General features: G+C 33.2%; 2 protein-coding genes across 3 annotated transcripts; both read left to right on the forward strand.

Annotated features, from left to right (window-relative positions):
- The first annotated feature begins 422 nt into the window (after nucleotides 1-422).
- Nucleotides 423-3,463, forward strand: LOC141692270 (ricin B-like lectin R40G3). Its single transcript, XM_074497011.1, has 4 exons — nucleotides 423-1,059; nucleotides 1,401-1,523; nucleotides 2,100-2,326; nucleotides 3,214-3,463. Exons 1-3 carry the CDS (start codon nucleotides 508-510, stop codon nucleotides 2,322-2,324), a joined length of 900 nt encoding a protein of 299 aa, XP_074353112.1. The 5' UTR covers nucleotides 423-507; the 3' UTR covers nucleotides 2,325-2,326; nucleotides 3,214-3,463.
- Nucleotides 3,464-11,388: 7,925 nt separating this feature from the next.
- Nucleotides 11,389-14,710, forward strand: LOC141689089 (NAC domain-containing protein 87-like). Of its 2 annotated transcripts, XM_074493267.1 has the most exons (4): nucleotides 11,389-11,583; nucleotides 11,662-11,820; nucleotides 12,233-12,540; nucleotides 13,790-14,710. In XM_074493267.1, the coding sequence occupies exons 1-4, from the start codon at nucleotides 11,577-11,579 to the stop codon at nucleotides 14,444-14,446; spliced, it is 1,131 nt and encodes a 376-aa protein (XP_074349368.1). In that variant the 5' UTR covers nucleotides 11,389-11,576; the 3' UTR covers nucleotides 14,447-14,710. The 2 variants fall into 2 exon arrangements, with proteins under 2 accessions (XP_074349368.1, XP_074349365.1); XM_074493264.1 differs by having other exon boundaries at nucleotides 11,389-11,820.
- The last annotated feature ends 1,876 nt before the right edge of the window (nucleotides 14,711-16,586 follow it).

Raw genomic sequence — 16,586 nt, forward strand, 5'->3', positions numbered from 1 at the left:
GACTCTAATGAAATAAGGAATTCCATTGAACCTAACCCTATTAATATATTTCATAGTATTTTGATTGCAAAACATAGGTGGTTTCAGAGGTCTCCAATAAAAATGTGGTCTCCATAAAATTTTTCTTTATTCTTCATTTATAAATTAAACAAATGAAAAAAAGGTCACTTAATTTTCGAGAACTCACATAATTTTCGAAATCTACATTACTTAATTGCTAAGAAAATCCATAGAACAATAACTAATCCAAAAACGATTATATTCCAAAAATAATTGGCCGACTAAAAAAATTCAAAATTTAAATTTTCGGGTCACCCAAAGAATCAAATTATTACATGACACGTTTGTAAACCCGGCCCCACACAATTAGATTTTGGTAGCTGATCAGTTTCATCACTACAACTGTACATTTGTAACTATATAAACACACAATCAGACACAAAACACAAGTACTCTCTCAAACCTCTTCATCTTCTCAAACTCACTCTTCTTGTCCGATCAAAAACCATGGATTATCCGTACGGCCACCCCAACCACAACCGCCACAACGACAACCAATACCCACCACCACCAAACCCATACCCACCTCAGGACCCGTTTACCCGACCCGGACCCGACCCGTTTTTCAACCACCCACCTCCACCCCAAGTCCACCACACTCCCCACCACCCCGGATCCGAGTCTCATCATACCTCTCACCGACCCGGATCTGACCCGTACCCGTACCCGGCCTACCCACCACCACCACAAGTCCACCATGGCGGTGGCGATCCGTATTCGAGTTACCCACCACCACCATCTGAGGTTCATGTTTATCCGCCGGGTCCGGGTCGGAATGACCCGTATTCGACCGGGTCGAATGTGCACCATGTTGCTCATGAGAGTCAGCCACATGGGTATGGGCCTAATGCTGTGCCTAATAAGGCCCATAATGTTTCGGATTATTTGAGCAGGAAGCCCACTGTTAGGGTTTATACTAAGGCTGATACTAATCACTCTCTCACTGTCCATGATGGTAAGGTCACTCTTGCCCGATCCGACCCGAATGACCCGTATCAGGTTTGCCCTTGACCCGAATGATTGTACAAATTTATTGATGTTTTTAATTTTATTGATTATGTTTGTTGTATAAAAAATCACTGATAAATCGCTAAAATATATTTATCTGAATTGACCGATTTCCGATAAATTGCGGATAAATCATCAGATTTTTAAATTGCAAATCGGTATTTAAACCGAATAGTTTCGATTTCCGAAATCTGTAATGCTGTATAGATTAATTAATTAATCATTTTGGAAATGGCTGTTTTGTAATTGATTGATAGATGTGTAACTTTATTTTTATTGAATTTTTTTTTGGTGTTATGAATTTTTTTTTGGTGGTGTTTTTGTGAATGTAGCATTGGGTGAAAGATGAGAAGTATAGCACAAAGGTGAAAGATGAACAGGGATTCCCTTGCTTTGCTTTGGTTAATAAGGCTACTGGTCAGGCTTTGAAGCATTCTGTTGGAGCTCATCATCCTGTATGTTTGTTTATTTTTTCGTGTTTTTTTGTTTTGTGTTTTCTTGTATTATGTGGAGTATGTATGTGTTGAAGTATTGGATTGATTTATATGTGCATTAGTATAGATGAGTTTTAGTTTTTTGGGTTGTTTTATATTTATTGTTTACTGAAAACCGAAAGTGTCTTACGATGGAAGGAAATGTTAAGTCATTTAAACGTTAGTGGTACTTTGCAGTCTTGTATAGAAGTAAGAGGCAGAGCAGAATGTGGATCTAGCGCCTTGTTGTTTGAAATTCATGTCTGTTTTCCTTCTCGTTTATCAGGCAACCTTGGTTCTTTGTCTTCTTATAGTCCTAGATCAGTTGAGTGAGTCCAATGATAAAATTGGGGTCAGATTTAGTGTGATCTGGTTACTGCTCAATGCCTGTTAAGTTTGACAATGCTTGTTATGAAGTTTAGTGTTTACCGGTCTATATTCTATGTTAGAACTGTGCACTTAATGATGCTTGTATACTTGTTTTTTAATTTTCCGGTGATTTTTTTTCCCTGGATGCTGCAGAATCGCTAATTTAAAGTAAAAACTTATTTTCTACAGGTGCAGCTTATCCCTTATGTTCCGGATAAGCTTGACGAGTCTATCCTTTGGACTCTCAGCCTAGACACTGGCGAGGGTTACAGAACAATCAGGATGGTCAATAACATCCGCCTTAATGTGGATGCATTTAAGGATCACAACAATAGTGTTCATGATGGTACTACCATTGGCCTGTGGGAGTGGATTAAAGGGGATAATCAACGATGGAAGATCGTACCCTACTAATTGTAAGTCTCAAACTCTTAATTATCTGGTTGGTAAATGTGTTCCGAGAGTCCAGGGTACAATTAATATTATGAAGGATTTTAGACTGATGTTTAATGTTCTAGAGTTCTGGGTCACAGTATTTGTTTAGTTTTCTTGTAGCTGTAAGCTGTTATGCCTTGCTAGATATGCGTGGTAACTTTATCATTTGCTAATTAATAAATTATGACTGGTGTAACATGAGAAAAAATTGAAAATGGTAAGGGTGTTGCAATTAATTTTACAACTCCACACTGTCAACAAATTAACAGGACAGTGTTCTGATGTTCTGTAATGAGCTGAATCACATTTCCCAACAAATTATATTTGGTCCAGCTATCTTAATATAAATGAACACTCATTTGGCTGTAGATATGGTTACCAGTTAATACGTGTTATATAATTTTGGTCATTCACCATTTGTTATTGTCTCGATTTAAGTCATGGTGAGACAGAAGCAGGAGTAGGTCAAGGTTTGAAAGATAACTAGATATGTTCGAGTCAAGAGATTAGTAAAGCCGGTTTTTTTCTCTTGCATTCGGGTGTTTTGGTGTAAGTTGAAATTGTTTGGAGTGAGAGATGGCTTGAAACAATTACGATACTGTTTTTTGTGTTGGTCACTACATACCAGTTAAATCATATTGACCCAACTGGTTTGTGGTGTGGTTTGGTTTTCTTAGCACTGGCTGTGGTCAGGCTTCATCAGTTACCTTGCTTTTTTGAAACAAATGCCACTTCTTGAACTTTTGGAAGCCCGCTAGGATTCCACTCAATTTTCTATCTCTCATGCACTAGTTCTTGTTTTGAATTGGATTTTTTTTTTATTATACTTCCTCTCTTCTCATCGGTTTATGCTCATTTGTGTATGCAGGATATCACAGGAGCTGTCTTGAAGATTTGCGTACTTGGCATGTATTGGGAGGCTATTTGATACATGTATTACCCTTTATGTCTTGTTTGTGTTTTGAAAGTGAAGTTTCATAGTGTGTTACTTTGTTATTGCTAGTTATTATGCTATTTATGTGCTGGATGAGTTATACCTAGCCTGACAGTTTGTTCTGGATGAGTTTTACCCAGTTTGATTTGAAATTGATGTGATCATGATATTGTTTTTTTTACTATACTAGTTTGTAGTTTATAATTCTGTATTTAGGAAGAGAAGAGAAGGCAACCTGTTTATAATTATCTACAAGTGCATCTAGTAAACTAGAGGAACCAGGTAGAATCATAAAGATTAGTACTGCTAAACATGTAATAAGTAAGATTAGTTCTACATTTTCATCTCTATCGACTAAACTCATAAGTCTGCAACTTGCGATTGTGATTTGTCCATATATTACGTAATATTATCCTCGGTCAACTTGGCTGAGATATATTTTCAACGACAGGTGAGTATTATCGTAACGAAATATTGCGGCAGCTGTATCACATGCCGCAATGAAGTATTGTGATAGTTATATTCCATTCAACGATGGGTGAAGAACAACCTCATATATTATGACCCCATATATTAGAGGTTGTTTGGTTGACAATAAAACACCCACGAACTTGAGTAAGAAAATCTCCAATATTACAAATCCTTAGGTAAATAATCTAGTTGTCATCTAGGTGTCAAGTATGTGGTATGTTTAGATAATATATATCTCTTTAGCAAAAATTATAGACAATCGTTTTGAGTTTGTTATATTTTATATTTGGTCAACCAAGAAAATCCTTAGAGCATCTCAAATGCTAATTTAGTAGAAGTGTTAGCTAAAACATGATAAATTGACAATTATGTAAAATTTTAGCTAAAGAGAAGGGTGAAGACTCCAATGACATTATGTATGAATATGATATCAAAATTACACATGAGGGATTTAATGGTTCGACAAATTTAGTCAATCAAATATGATTATCTCTTAACTTTTGTTAAGGGGAAGTATGGTTGGAGTGCTTCAAATTTTACATAATTTCTAAATATTGCCAAATAGATGGCACATAGACTCCACATAGATAATTTAATTAAGGGTTTTGTACAATTGGAGATGCTCTTATGTATAATTTTACATAATCATAATATAGATAATATTATTGGAGTGTATATCAAATCCCTTAGCTAAAATTTTACAAAAAGGTTGATAGCCAACCATTTTAAAATTTTAAATTTTACCCTTGGAGATGATTTAAGGGAAGTTAAATTTTCTTGGAAGATTGAATACCCATCAAACATAGAAAGTTACTCCCCCACCTCGGTAACTTACACTTCCATAAGTACCCATGTATCAAACAAAAAATATTTCCTACTTCCTAATTATTATAATTTTCTTGAAAAATATAAGTTTCGTGATAATAGCTCAACTGATTAAAGGTTTATCTTCTGTCGATCCCAGTTCTGGGTTCGATTCTCGATCATCCCAAAATTTATTAGAATAAATACCAAGGCAAATAACCCCCCTCCGTTCCACTGGGATGTTTATGTTACTATTCTACACGTATTTCGATGCTTCTATATATTATAGTTTCATAATGTTTTTTCAATTTTTTTTAATAAAAGTTTAAACATAAAACTTTTATTAAAAAAAAATTAAAAAAAATATTATAAAACTATACTTTAAACGAGTATTAAAAAACATGCCGAAAAATAACGTAAACAATCCGGTGGAACGGAGAGAGTACCAAACAAGCACTTATACCGTGTAACGGAGTTAGATGGTTGTTGGCGAACATGATACATAACATGTAAATAACTCTGTGGAAGAATAATGTATTTGAATAGGCAAATCTGGACCCATAAAATTCTTTTCTTTTATTTTTGTCCATATTCTAAAAATTTAAACACCATTTTAAAAATAACAAATCATACGCCCTGTTGTGTATAGTCAAACTAAAGAATTGTAGTAGGTTAACAATCTTTTTGGTCAAGTGAGATAATATCACAATACAATAATCCCACAGAATATATTCTACATAAAAAATATAAATAAACAAATTCAATATTAAAAAACATAAAACTGTGGAATAATAAAAAAAGATGCGGATTTGCTGTTGTGATCTTTCAAAAGTGTAAAGGGATGAGGTGGGTTGACGTCATATATATCGTCACCTTAAGAGCATGGTGAACTTCTAAGCTCTGCAAGCTACGCACATTGCACAATTACAGGGAAATATTCACAGATTTAAATATGGAATATATTGCTCCCTCGCCCGTCTCGTTCATTTTTATACGTTTTTTTTTTCAATATTTGATATGCATTTTAAGGTGAATATAAAGTAAATCTTCCATAATTTATTTCTAAAATTTTCTTTTTTCTGAATTATTTAAACATTTAATTTTTATTTAGAAGAGAAAAAAATATTATAATAAGTAATAAATATATATTATAAACGAAAGTTAAAATGTCTGTCGATTTTCCGTCCGGGTATATACAGAGTCAAGTTATACGCGGACCACATTTTTATCAGAAACCTCAGGGACAGCCGGCCTACGTTCTGCACTCAAAATATTATGAAATATATTATTTTGTGAAGTATGTTTTACAAATATCACTAATTCATTAAAATTGCTGAAGATCATTTAAGTTTAATAAGGATAATGTGTATGTTCTGAAAAGTAAACATATTTCGTAGAATAAAATATTTTGTAATGTTCAATATGCAGCACGTGTATGATATTCAAAATTTTGAATAAAATAATGATATTTGTATAATTTACAAAATATTATATTTTGCAATATTTTTATTGTAGAAGTGGTGTCCGTGATTTCCAACAAAAACCGTGATCTTCCTGGAACTTTGAAATATATTAATAATATATATATTCTAAAATGAAGGAGGGAATATATGTTGTCCAAATTAAAAGTCAACACGCTTAATAAGTAAGTTTAGTGACTTTCTTCCATTCCAATTTCATCATCCTCCCTAGTGCTGAGTAATATACAAGCACACTTGTTCTCCAATCTTTGTATTGTGTTTAATTCTTCCATAATATACATAAGTCTACAATTTATATAACTACAACTAGCATTTCTTGTTTTTATTTATTTCATGGTACCACTTACATTCTTATCTTAGAATAACCATATTATGTTGAAGAAATATAAAAGCTAGCTTACTAAATTTTTTAATCGTACGGAGCAACAATCGCTATTTTTCGGGTGCACACTGGTAAATCCAATGAGTTAACGCAATAACCAGTAATTAACAACATGCTATCAAAAGTTCAGGTTTCAGAATTTCTTAAAATTGGAGTCATTTTTATCTTCAATATTCTTGGAATATTAAAATTGTAATTTGGTGTGTTCAAAAATGGGACGAGATTTCCGGCTAGATAATTAAAAAACTTAGTAAACTTAGTATTACCGTTGACCCAATTAATGGGACTAGATTTACAGCTAATTATTGAAAATTTCACCCAATAATCCATATTTCAAACTTTTCGTGCCTGGATAAAAGATAATTTCGGGCGAAGAAAAATGTTGAAGAAATAATATTAATATAATCCTACAAACAAATTCTACAAACAAATATCTCAAATTCGTCCTAAACATTGAAATATACTTGTTTTGAACAAATATTCATACCTCCCGTAGTGTGTTGTAAAAATCGGTAGTCGGTTGAGCTACCGATTTGGGATTTGTTGAAAATTGGAGTAAAAATCGGATTTATTATAATATTAAATTATATTTAATATATTACTATGATTATATTAGTTATTTATTAACAAATATATATTTATTATGTCATAATTTCTATAATTATTCATATTTTAATAAATATAGTCTTTTTATTTTTAATAAATAATTCTATATACTCCAGCAAAAAAAAATTCAAAAGAATTAATCGGATTTCAAAAATTAAATCGGTCAGATTAATCAATTGAATAAGAGATTTTTAGAATACTGACCTTCTATATTAAATCACTCATTAGTTAGTACTCCCTCTGTCACTAAAAACGTTTCCCATTTGTGTTAGACACGTTTGCTAATACACACTTTTGATTGTTAGTATCTTTAATTTCATAGTAGTATTAAATATAAAAATTTCACTATATTAAAGTATTTATAAATACGAATCCAACAAGATCACCCATTACTATATTTGTTTTTATAAATTAGATTTAAATTAGTAGTCAATCGGTTACCGTGACCGGTGTAAAAAGTCAAAATGAAAACGTATTAAGGGACGGAAGGAGTATTACCAAATATATGAACAAGTACAATTCAAACTGTAGCAGGTATAATTTGTACGCGGATGCAGATGCAAGAAATTTCATGTTATTTACTGCTTCATCAACTATCATCAGCATGACTTCGTCAACTACTAATACACGTCTCAGTCTCGATCTATATTTGCTTCTAGGCCCTTTTTATCTCATGTCTTTTAGGTTTTGCTTCGCCCACAATTGTGATCCCGCTCTATATATGTATTAATATCTACATGGTGGCCAGAACTCCGGGAAGTCATACATCATGATTCCACCAACGACGGGTAAAACTTAGACGGGAGTTCTAGTGTTGGAATATAGATTCGGCTGAGCCTTCTGTAATATCTTGAATTTTTAGAGGTAAATAATTATTTAATATGGTATCAGAGTTCGAGTTAACGTAATAACTCATGTTCGACTGCTTTCTCCTCTCAAGATTTTCACCGGCTCGTAAGGGTTGACTCAGTTGGTTAAAGATGAAATAATTATCATATTGATCACAAGTTCGAATTTCACATGAGAAGAATTTATGATTATGTCTTCTGAACCAGAGTCTGTCACTTAAGTGCGGTTTATCTTGATTCCCGTGGTATTTACCAAGTGCGCACCCGAATAATAGCGGTTGCGAGTATTTTACGATAAAAAAAACTCAACTTCCTCTAACATCTCCAGATTTTGAGATAACTGATAATTTAACCCCGAGCTCGGTTAAGAACTTTAGTAGATGTTTTTTCTTTCAAATCCCAAATATTAATAAAAAAATTTAAACCCGAAAAGCATGGATAATATTTTATTTTAATCACGACTATTTTGAAATCCTGATACATTACGTCCGGTCGGTTTACACATGCATCTTGCAGTGCACCTCTTTTTTCATGCATAAACAAGTTATTGCACACACTAGCACGAAATTATTCAGATCCAAGCTAACTGAAAAACATATTTAGCCAGCTTGACCAGTGCAATAACATCTTTTTGTTACATGCACTTAATAAGATGTTGAAAATAAGATTTTTACTGGTCGATCTTCGTCAGTTTTCACGTTCACCTCAATCTCAATCAAAAGAAATGAAGCCAACAATAGTCGGAGATGACAGCCAAATCAGATCAAAAGACCACAACTGGAGCCCCAGTGTCTCACCAGCTGGCTATCAGATGTCAAAAGTCCAAAGACCTAGACGTATACTCGGCGATCATCGAATTATAAACATACTCGTTATATCTCACTCTTTGTAGTCCTGGGGTATAGTATACGGCATGGTGTTAATTATTGGTTTACCCATTCTAAAATTTATTAATGAGAAATGCTAGTTACTGACTGCAAAGGTTGACTCACTTAGTTAAAGAGGAGATAACTATGATTTTGGTCACATATTCGAGTCCCTAGGGGAGGAGAATTTATGATTATGCCTTCTGAGTCAGAGTCTGTCGCTTAATTGCGGTTTACCTTGATTCACGTGGTTTGCAGGTTATTGCGTGAGCCCGTAGGGTTTACCCAATTCGCACCTGAAAGGTAGCGACTGCGGGTTATTTACGATAAAAAAATGCTAGTTTCTAAAAATTCGTTCTCGAAACGTTTTCCGAATGATGAGCTGTTATCAAGTTGAGTTGTAAGATTTTTGTGCATGCACAGGTCCATCGTTATTAATGAGCTCTTCATCAATATTTTGTGGACACCTCATCAAACACACTAGAAAATCCTAATACGAATGGCTTTTATAACGTGTGACCATATGCACATAATACACGTAGAATCTCACGAATTTAGTTTATTGTGATTGGTGGAGTTTTTGTACAGAGTCCACTATTATTAATAGATATAAACCAATCAAAATAAAATAAAATTATGATATTTCACGCTTAACATGTGCCCATGAACACACACCAAAAAATTCGTAATACGAATCCCACAAGTAAAAGATGAAACGTATCACTTTGGGAAAGTTTTCGAATCATTACTCTTAATTAATTTAAAAAAAAACTCTTCCCCGCGTGAACTTAATGAGATGACATTTTTAGCGTAGTTTCTGTTTCCTTTCAATAAATACGTGTCTTGAATATTCGTTTTATACGAGTCATTGCCATTCTGATTTTTGTTCTTTCCTCTTATCCCCATAAATTTTTAGAACGTGGTGTTAACGCTCCCCTAATTTATATTTTTTTCATGTTAAAAACATTCCCATATACTAATTTATTAATTAGAGATCATATATATTTTTCTAATAAGATATTTTAATTTATGATTTTTCTTTGTTGTATCATGTACGCACAATAAAAAATTACGTAACAAGAATTGATTGGTTTTAAATCGTTAAAGTTGATAGATCCCGTGCATTCAGACTAATTTTACCAATTAAAATTTGTCAAATTCATAAAATTTATTGCTTATTCCTGACAAACTTTTTGAAATATTATAAAACGTATTATTTTACATATCATTATGGACAGATTTCACTAATATATTAAGAATCTTGAAAACTTATATAGAAAAATTGCAAAACGTTTTGTCTTTTAAATATGTTTGTATATACATATTCTATTGAATATGAATAATCTCTTTACATTTTTAATGAAATCTTTACGAAACATATATTTTGAAACTACATTTTTATAATATTTTAAATTTTAGTTACAAATCATATACTCCCTCCGTCCCATCAGATTGTTTACGTTACTTTTCGGCACGCTTTTCAATAATCGTTTAAATTATAGTTCCATAATATATTTTTAATTTTTTTTTTCTGAATAAAAGTTTTATATTTAAACTTGTATTAAAATTTTTTTTTAAAAGAAAACATTATGAAACTATACTTTATATAAGCCCTCGAAATGCGTGTAAATAGTAAACGTAAACATTTCAATGGGATGGAGGGGGTATAATTTTAAGGTCAACTTATTATTTTCCCATATAACCTTTCTCAAGAGTAGTAATCTTATACGGATCACAAGACTAAAAAGGTTTTCTTTTTTAATATGTAAAACTAAAGAGTTTAAAGGTAAATTAATTAGCAAACAAAAGAGAAAAGATTGAGAGTAAATCAAGAATGTACATCACTCGTCTACTCCACACAATGCACGCGCCTCTCATACCGGAAAGTATGTCAACTTTTATGCTAAAATTTGGAACTGACTAAGATAATTCTCTATCACACCGATATGTGTCATCTACGCGAACCTTCAAAAAAATCACTTCTAATTTATATAATAATAACTTATAAATACCGACGGTAGATCTCTTGTTAACAGGGGTGTAATTTGAGTCGGTTTAAATGGGCTCGACTCGGTTTTTCAGTTAAACGAGCCGATTTCATGTGGTTCCGGCTCGTTTACTCGACTCGTAAATTAAAAGAGTCGAGTTCGGGCAGACGTTTAGACTCGATAAAATTAAACGAGTTGACTTGCCCGACTCGTTAAAATCGGTTCGATTAACTAAACCAGCCGGCTCGACTTGATTAATGAAATTAAACGAGTTGAGTTCCGGCAAAGGTTTAGGCTTATTAGTTAAACGAGTCGGTTCCGCTCGACTGGACTAATCTCGGACGAATTACACCTGACTCGAAATTCGGCTCGCTCGGTTCGAATTACAACCCTACTTGTGAGTAACTAATAATTGTCATTATAATTAATTAAAAACCATAAAAGGATCAATTAGTATTTACCAACAAAAAATCAGAAAATAAAATTAATGAAAAATTAGGACAGAAGACAAAAGAAGCCAATAGTTAATTTTCAAACAGTTGAAGTTAATATAAGAAGATTAAACTAAAAAAATATATTAAAAAAAGTAAAGAAAGACAAGTGGATATATGTAGACCAGGACAACAGAATTAAGCTTGAAATAAACCTTATTGTAGAAGTTTCCTTGGAGCCTACGTTTGTTCCTCATCTCATTTCTTTGCTGTCCTATTTATCTTCCAACGAACCTTAAATCTCTTTTATCCTCATCATTTCCTTCCTTTTCATTTCTCGCAGCTCCACACTTCCTCTTCGTTTCGTTCGACTTTTTTGTTTCGATAATCAGTGATATAGGGTATACCGAGTTATCCAAGATGGAAGGTAGTGTTGTCGTTGTTAATCAAGGCGAAAACTGCGGTATTAATAATATTGTTGAGACTAATTGTACTACTGGTGAAGGTATGGAGCAGCTGGATTTGCCTCCGGGGTTTCGATTTCATCCGACAGATGAAGAAATTGTTGATCATTATCTGATCCCGAAAGTCGTTAACTCGAAATTTACTGCAATTGCCATGGCTGAAGTTGATCTGAATCGCAACGAGCCATGGGATCTTCCAAGTAAGGAGATATTCTAGCTCTTAAATTTCTACATCATGTTTTTTTTTGGATTTAAGTATTTAGATTATGCATTTATTAAGAAATGGTCAATATTTGATAATTACGGAGTGAGTACGTGAGAACTGTGTGTGCTGGTCCTCTCTGAAATTAGTTCAGGTGCGCGTAAGCTGTACTGGTTAAAATATTTGATAATTTATACATAATTTTACTTTTTTTGGATTTAAGTTTTTGGATTATGTAAATTATTAAGAAATGGTCAATATTTGATAATTACGGAGTAAGTACTCGAGAACTGTGTCGTGCTAGTCCTCTCTGGAATTAGTCGAGGTGTCGTGGCTAATAAAAGTAACTAGGAAACGGTAAATATTTGATGAATTGATCAGCAGATGTTCATGTATGCTTTAATTTGCAGAGAAAGCAAAGATGGGAGAAAAGGAGTGGTACTTTTTTTGCCAGAGAGACAGAAAGTATCCGACGGGGATGAGAACGAACAGGGCGACTGAATCAGGTTACTGGAAAGCCACCGGAAAAGATAAGGAGATTTACAGTAAGTCGAGAAAAGGCGGTGGCCCTGGCAGCAGCAAGCAACTGGTAGGAATGAAAAAGACACTGGTTTTTTACAAAGGAAGAGCTCCTAAAGGGGAGAAGTTGGATTGGGTGATGCATGAATTCAGACTCGAAGGCAACTTATCTTCTTACAACTTTTCTAAGTCTGCTAAGGTAAATTTCGTGATCTTTGTATACGGCTGTAATTCGTGCCGAGCGAGTCGAGTTTAGAGCCGGGCGTAATTCGAGCCGAGATTAATCGAACCGAGCCGGACCGGCTCGTTTAACTAAACAAGCCTAAAACTCTTCCCCAACTCGACTCGTTTAAATTCACTAGTCGAGCCGGCTCGTTTAGCTAAACCAGTCGGTTTTAACAAGTCAGGCGAGCAAACTCGTTTATTTTTACACTTAATCGAGTTTAAACCTCTAGCCAAATTCGGCTCATTTAACTTAACGAGCCGAGTCGAGCCAGTTAAATGAGTTTGAGCCGGGCGAGCTCGCGAGCCGCCCGACTCGAATTACAACCTTATTTTTATATCTCATATTCTCGGATGAGTGAAAATCGAACCTAGTACGTGAGATGATTGTCAGGATATGCATAATGTTGTTTAAATCTTTAGATGTACTTTTACTTTGATCATTACTTTCTATATTGGTATCTCATACCTTTTCACACTTAACCACTTTTTCTGTTATATGAGGAGGTTCTAACTTTTCCGTAATAACAAATTCAGTTTCTGTTACGTGTAGTGACGGTAACAACTTCAAATGGATACATGTATATCCAAATTTTCTAGATTCAAGATGTTAATATATCTAGATTCAATGGAAGCTTTGGTATCACACTTGTAATAGGAACCATCTACAACTTTAGTGACTTGTATAATTCAGCAACACTGAAAGTAAAATTGTGTTCATATGACGTGCTTACAGGGAGTCTTGTACAGTGAAGACGTATAAATCTATATAAGGTCCTCGTCTTTCACAAGTGATGCATCTTTTCACCGTAAAGCACAAAATCGCTAGAACTACTGCTAGCTTCTAAAACAAACACTAACAATGTGAATTAGCAAATAGGGAAATAGGCGATTTGTGTACATGTTATCCTCCGTTGACCGCTCTACTAAGCGGGATATAACAATTATATCCCGCTAATACGGAGTCTTGTGCACTGAGTATGTATAAACATGTATAAGGTCCTCGTCTTTCACAAGTGATGCATCTTTTCACCATAAAGCACAAAATCGCTAGAACTACTGCTAGCTTCTAAAACAAACACTAACAATATGTGAATTAGCAAATAGGTAAATAGGCGGGTTGTGTACATCTTATCCTCCGCTGACCCTGCTCTACTAAGCGGGATATACCAGACATGTTTGGTTTGGTTTTGTTTTATTGACGCCTATACTTTTCAACATTGCAGGATGAATGGGTTGTATGTAGGGTTATCCACAGGAACACAACAGCAATAGTGAAGCCAAGTTCAATGCTCGACCTCACGAGGATGAACTCTTTCGTCGAGAGTCTACTGGATTCGCCTTCATCATTGCCACCTCTTATAGATTCTCCATTCCTCCAAAATGAGCAAAAACCTCATGGTTTAAACCTCACCAACATCAATATTGGTACCACTTCTAGCAATGTACGACATTATAGCCAAACATCTCTAGCTCATTATCCGAAAACACAAAACTACCATCACCCTCAAATGCAACCACAAAACTACGATCCTACTCGAATAATAAGTAGTACTAATTACCAACTGCCAAACTCTATAGTCTACTCACAGAATCCATACTTACTGCACCAGAAAATGCTTGACAATCAGATACCAAACTATACGCGATTAGACAATCTTAATCAGCTCACTGATCAAGCTCCTGAGTGGCAATGCAAGGTTGAACAGTTCTCGACTAATCACTCAATGGTCAGCCAATCTCAAGACACTGACATTACAGCTGACATATCATCATCAAAGCAAGAGGAGAATAAAGGCAATATTTTACGACATCTCGATGACACCGAGGATCATTCTGTCATTTGTCCACTTTCAGATTTGGATGCATTCTGGGATTACTGATGAAGAATCAAAGACTAGCAAGAAACCAAACTTACTAAACTACTGGTATATATAGCATTAAACTAATTGTCCTTAATTTTTAGTTGAGGATAATTAGTCCAAAAGGGAAGGTTCACTGCACTGTATTAATTATTGTTTAGTGTAGTTTGACTAATTTGTAGATGCAGTTAAAACTTAATTTTCAGATAATAGGTACAACAGAGAGAATATTACTGATTTGAAATTTGTAAATTGACTAAATTATACTCCTTGTTTTCTTTTATATATCGTTTGATTTTCTTACACACAATTTTAAGTCATTTGACTGTATAGTTAAAATAATATTTTTTAAAATTTTCTTTTTTTAAATTAAAGTTTTAGTTATATATTTTTATTCACAAAAAAAAAATTAAAAATTATTATTCTAACTATGCGGTCAAAACACTTAGAAGTGTGTATAAAAGCCAAACGTCATATAATAAAAAACAGAGGGAGTACTTTATCTTCTTAATATTACATTTATATTCTTGTTTTCTTATTAATTGATTCATCAATATATATATTATATATTTTTCATGTATTTTGGCTCTCTCAATTCTCACCCACCTTGCTATTTTTTTCAACTTATCACCCTAAAGTCAATTACAGGAAATTTAGGAGAGATAAAAACAATGCTTGTTATAATTAAACAAGTGTTACTCGTTTATAGTACTAGATACTTAAAACGGTAAGATATAACAGTCGTCAGTCAGGAATTCGGACCAGTTCATGAATTCGGACCTTCCTATATGATTTATATTATAAAGGTGGTTGATGCATAAAGTCTTTGATGCGCCCTAAATTCATGCAACTGCAAAAAATGAGAGAATTTCAGCGCAAGTTGAGGTATCTTGAGGAAGACTTGATCTTCTGTCATGTGAGTGTGTTTGGGTGTCTGACTGAACATGCTTGACATATGCACATTTACAGGGAAGGATTGAAGAAAGGCTAATTGCACTATAAACATGATTATAGATGCTTAAATTTGCACTTCAAGGGAAGTATGGAGAAATATGCCTGGTGAGTGGTGACTTTGGCATGTATATGGTGCATGTATTCATCATCTGTGATATTTTATTCAATAAATAAAAACTAAACTAAAATATAAATAAAGAGTGGTTATTCATTACATATTCCGTCGTAATGTAGTAATTTTCGCAATTTTAATTATTTTTTTATAATTTTAGTTTTGCAAGCTTGTAGGTTCCACTTTCTGAAATACGATGTTTGTTGTGTCGGAGGTTACGAACTTACCGTAAATTTATATTTTATTTTATTAAAGGTGGGTCATGTAAGATAACATTCGACAATATGTTCCATTGTAAATTCTTAACGTACGATAATATATTTTATTGTAAGTTTATTTATTATTTTATTGAGAAAGTAGGTCCATGTTTACTAACTTGCGACAAAATTATATTTTGTGACGAAAAATTGAACTTTCTATTCGAGAAAAATGACGAAAAGTTTTCGTCATAAATGCCTCATTTACGATGATTTTGGTTCAAAAAAAAACATCGAAAATAACCTGATTTGTTGTAGTAGAAAACAATCCCATACATTTGTAATTAATTCTTTTTTTTATATACGCCTAAACTAGTGTTGTAAAAATCGGGAATCGGGGAAGATCGGTCGAGCTACCGATTTATGATGAATTGAAAATTGGGGATGAATCGGGGTAAAAATCGGATGTATTATGATATTAAATTATATTTAATATATTATTATGATTATATTAGTTATTTATTAACAAATATATATTTATTATATCATAATTTCTATAATTATTCATATTTAAATTAAAATAGTATTTTAATATTAATAAATAATTATATATACCGCAATAAAGAAAAATTTGTAAAAATAAATCGGATTTCAAAGATCGAATCGGTCGGATACTTTGTAGGGGATTAATCGGGGATTAATCGGGGAATTTTTTAAAAATCAGGGATTTTTAGAACACTGGCCTAAAGAGTTAACTATTTAAAAAACATTAATGAAAAGTGAATTGTTTCATTCTTGGATCAGATTAAATTTATAGAAAACAATATACGAGGCTTTTAATTAATTAAGACAGAGGGAGTTTTTTTTTAAATACATATCTGTACATTATATTTATATA

This window comes from Apium graveolens, chromosome 10 (genome assembly GCF_009905375.1).
Source record: "Apium graveolens cultivar Ventura chromosome 10, ASM990537v1, whole genome shotgun sequence".
Classification (NCBI taxonomy): Eukaryota; Viridiplantae; Streptophyta; class Magnoliopsida; order Apiales; family Apiaceae; genus Apium; species Apium graveolens.

What these genes read in the sequence shown, in the direction of transcription:
- LOC141692270 (XM_074497011.1), top strand. Translation starts at nt 508, where the DNA reads ATGGATTATCCGTACGGCCACCCCAACCACAACCGCCACAACGACAAC. An exon ending in ACCCGAATGACCCGTATCAG is followed by an intron (nt 1,060 to 1,400) that starts GTTTGCCCTTGA and finishes TTGTGAATGTAG; the next exon opens with CATTGGGTGAAAGATGAGAA. An exon ending in CTGTTGGAGCTCATCATCCT is followed by an intron (nt 1,524 to 2,099) that starts GTATGTTTGTTT and finishes TATTTTCTACAG; the next exon opens with GTGCAGCTTATCCCTTATGT.
- LOC141689089 (XM_074493264.1), top strand. Translation starts at nt 11,577, where the DNA reads ATGGAAGGTAGTGTTGTCGTTGTTAATCAAGGCGAAAACTGCGGTATT. An exon ending in CGAGCCATGGGATCTTCCAA is followed by an intron (nt 11,821 to 12,232) that starts GTAAGGAGATAT and finishes TTTAATTTGCAG; the next exon opens with AGAAAGCAAAGATGGGAGAA. An exon ending in ACTTTTCTAAGTCTGCTAAG is followed by an intron (nt 12,541 to 13,789) that starts GTAAATTTCGTG and finishes TCAACATTGCAG; the next exon opens with GATGAATGGGTTGTATGTAG.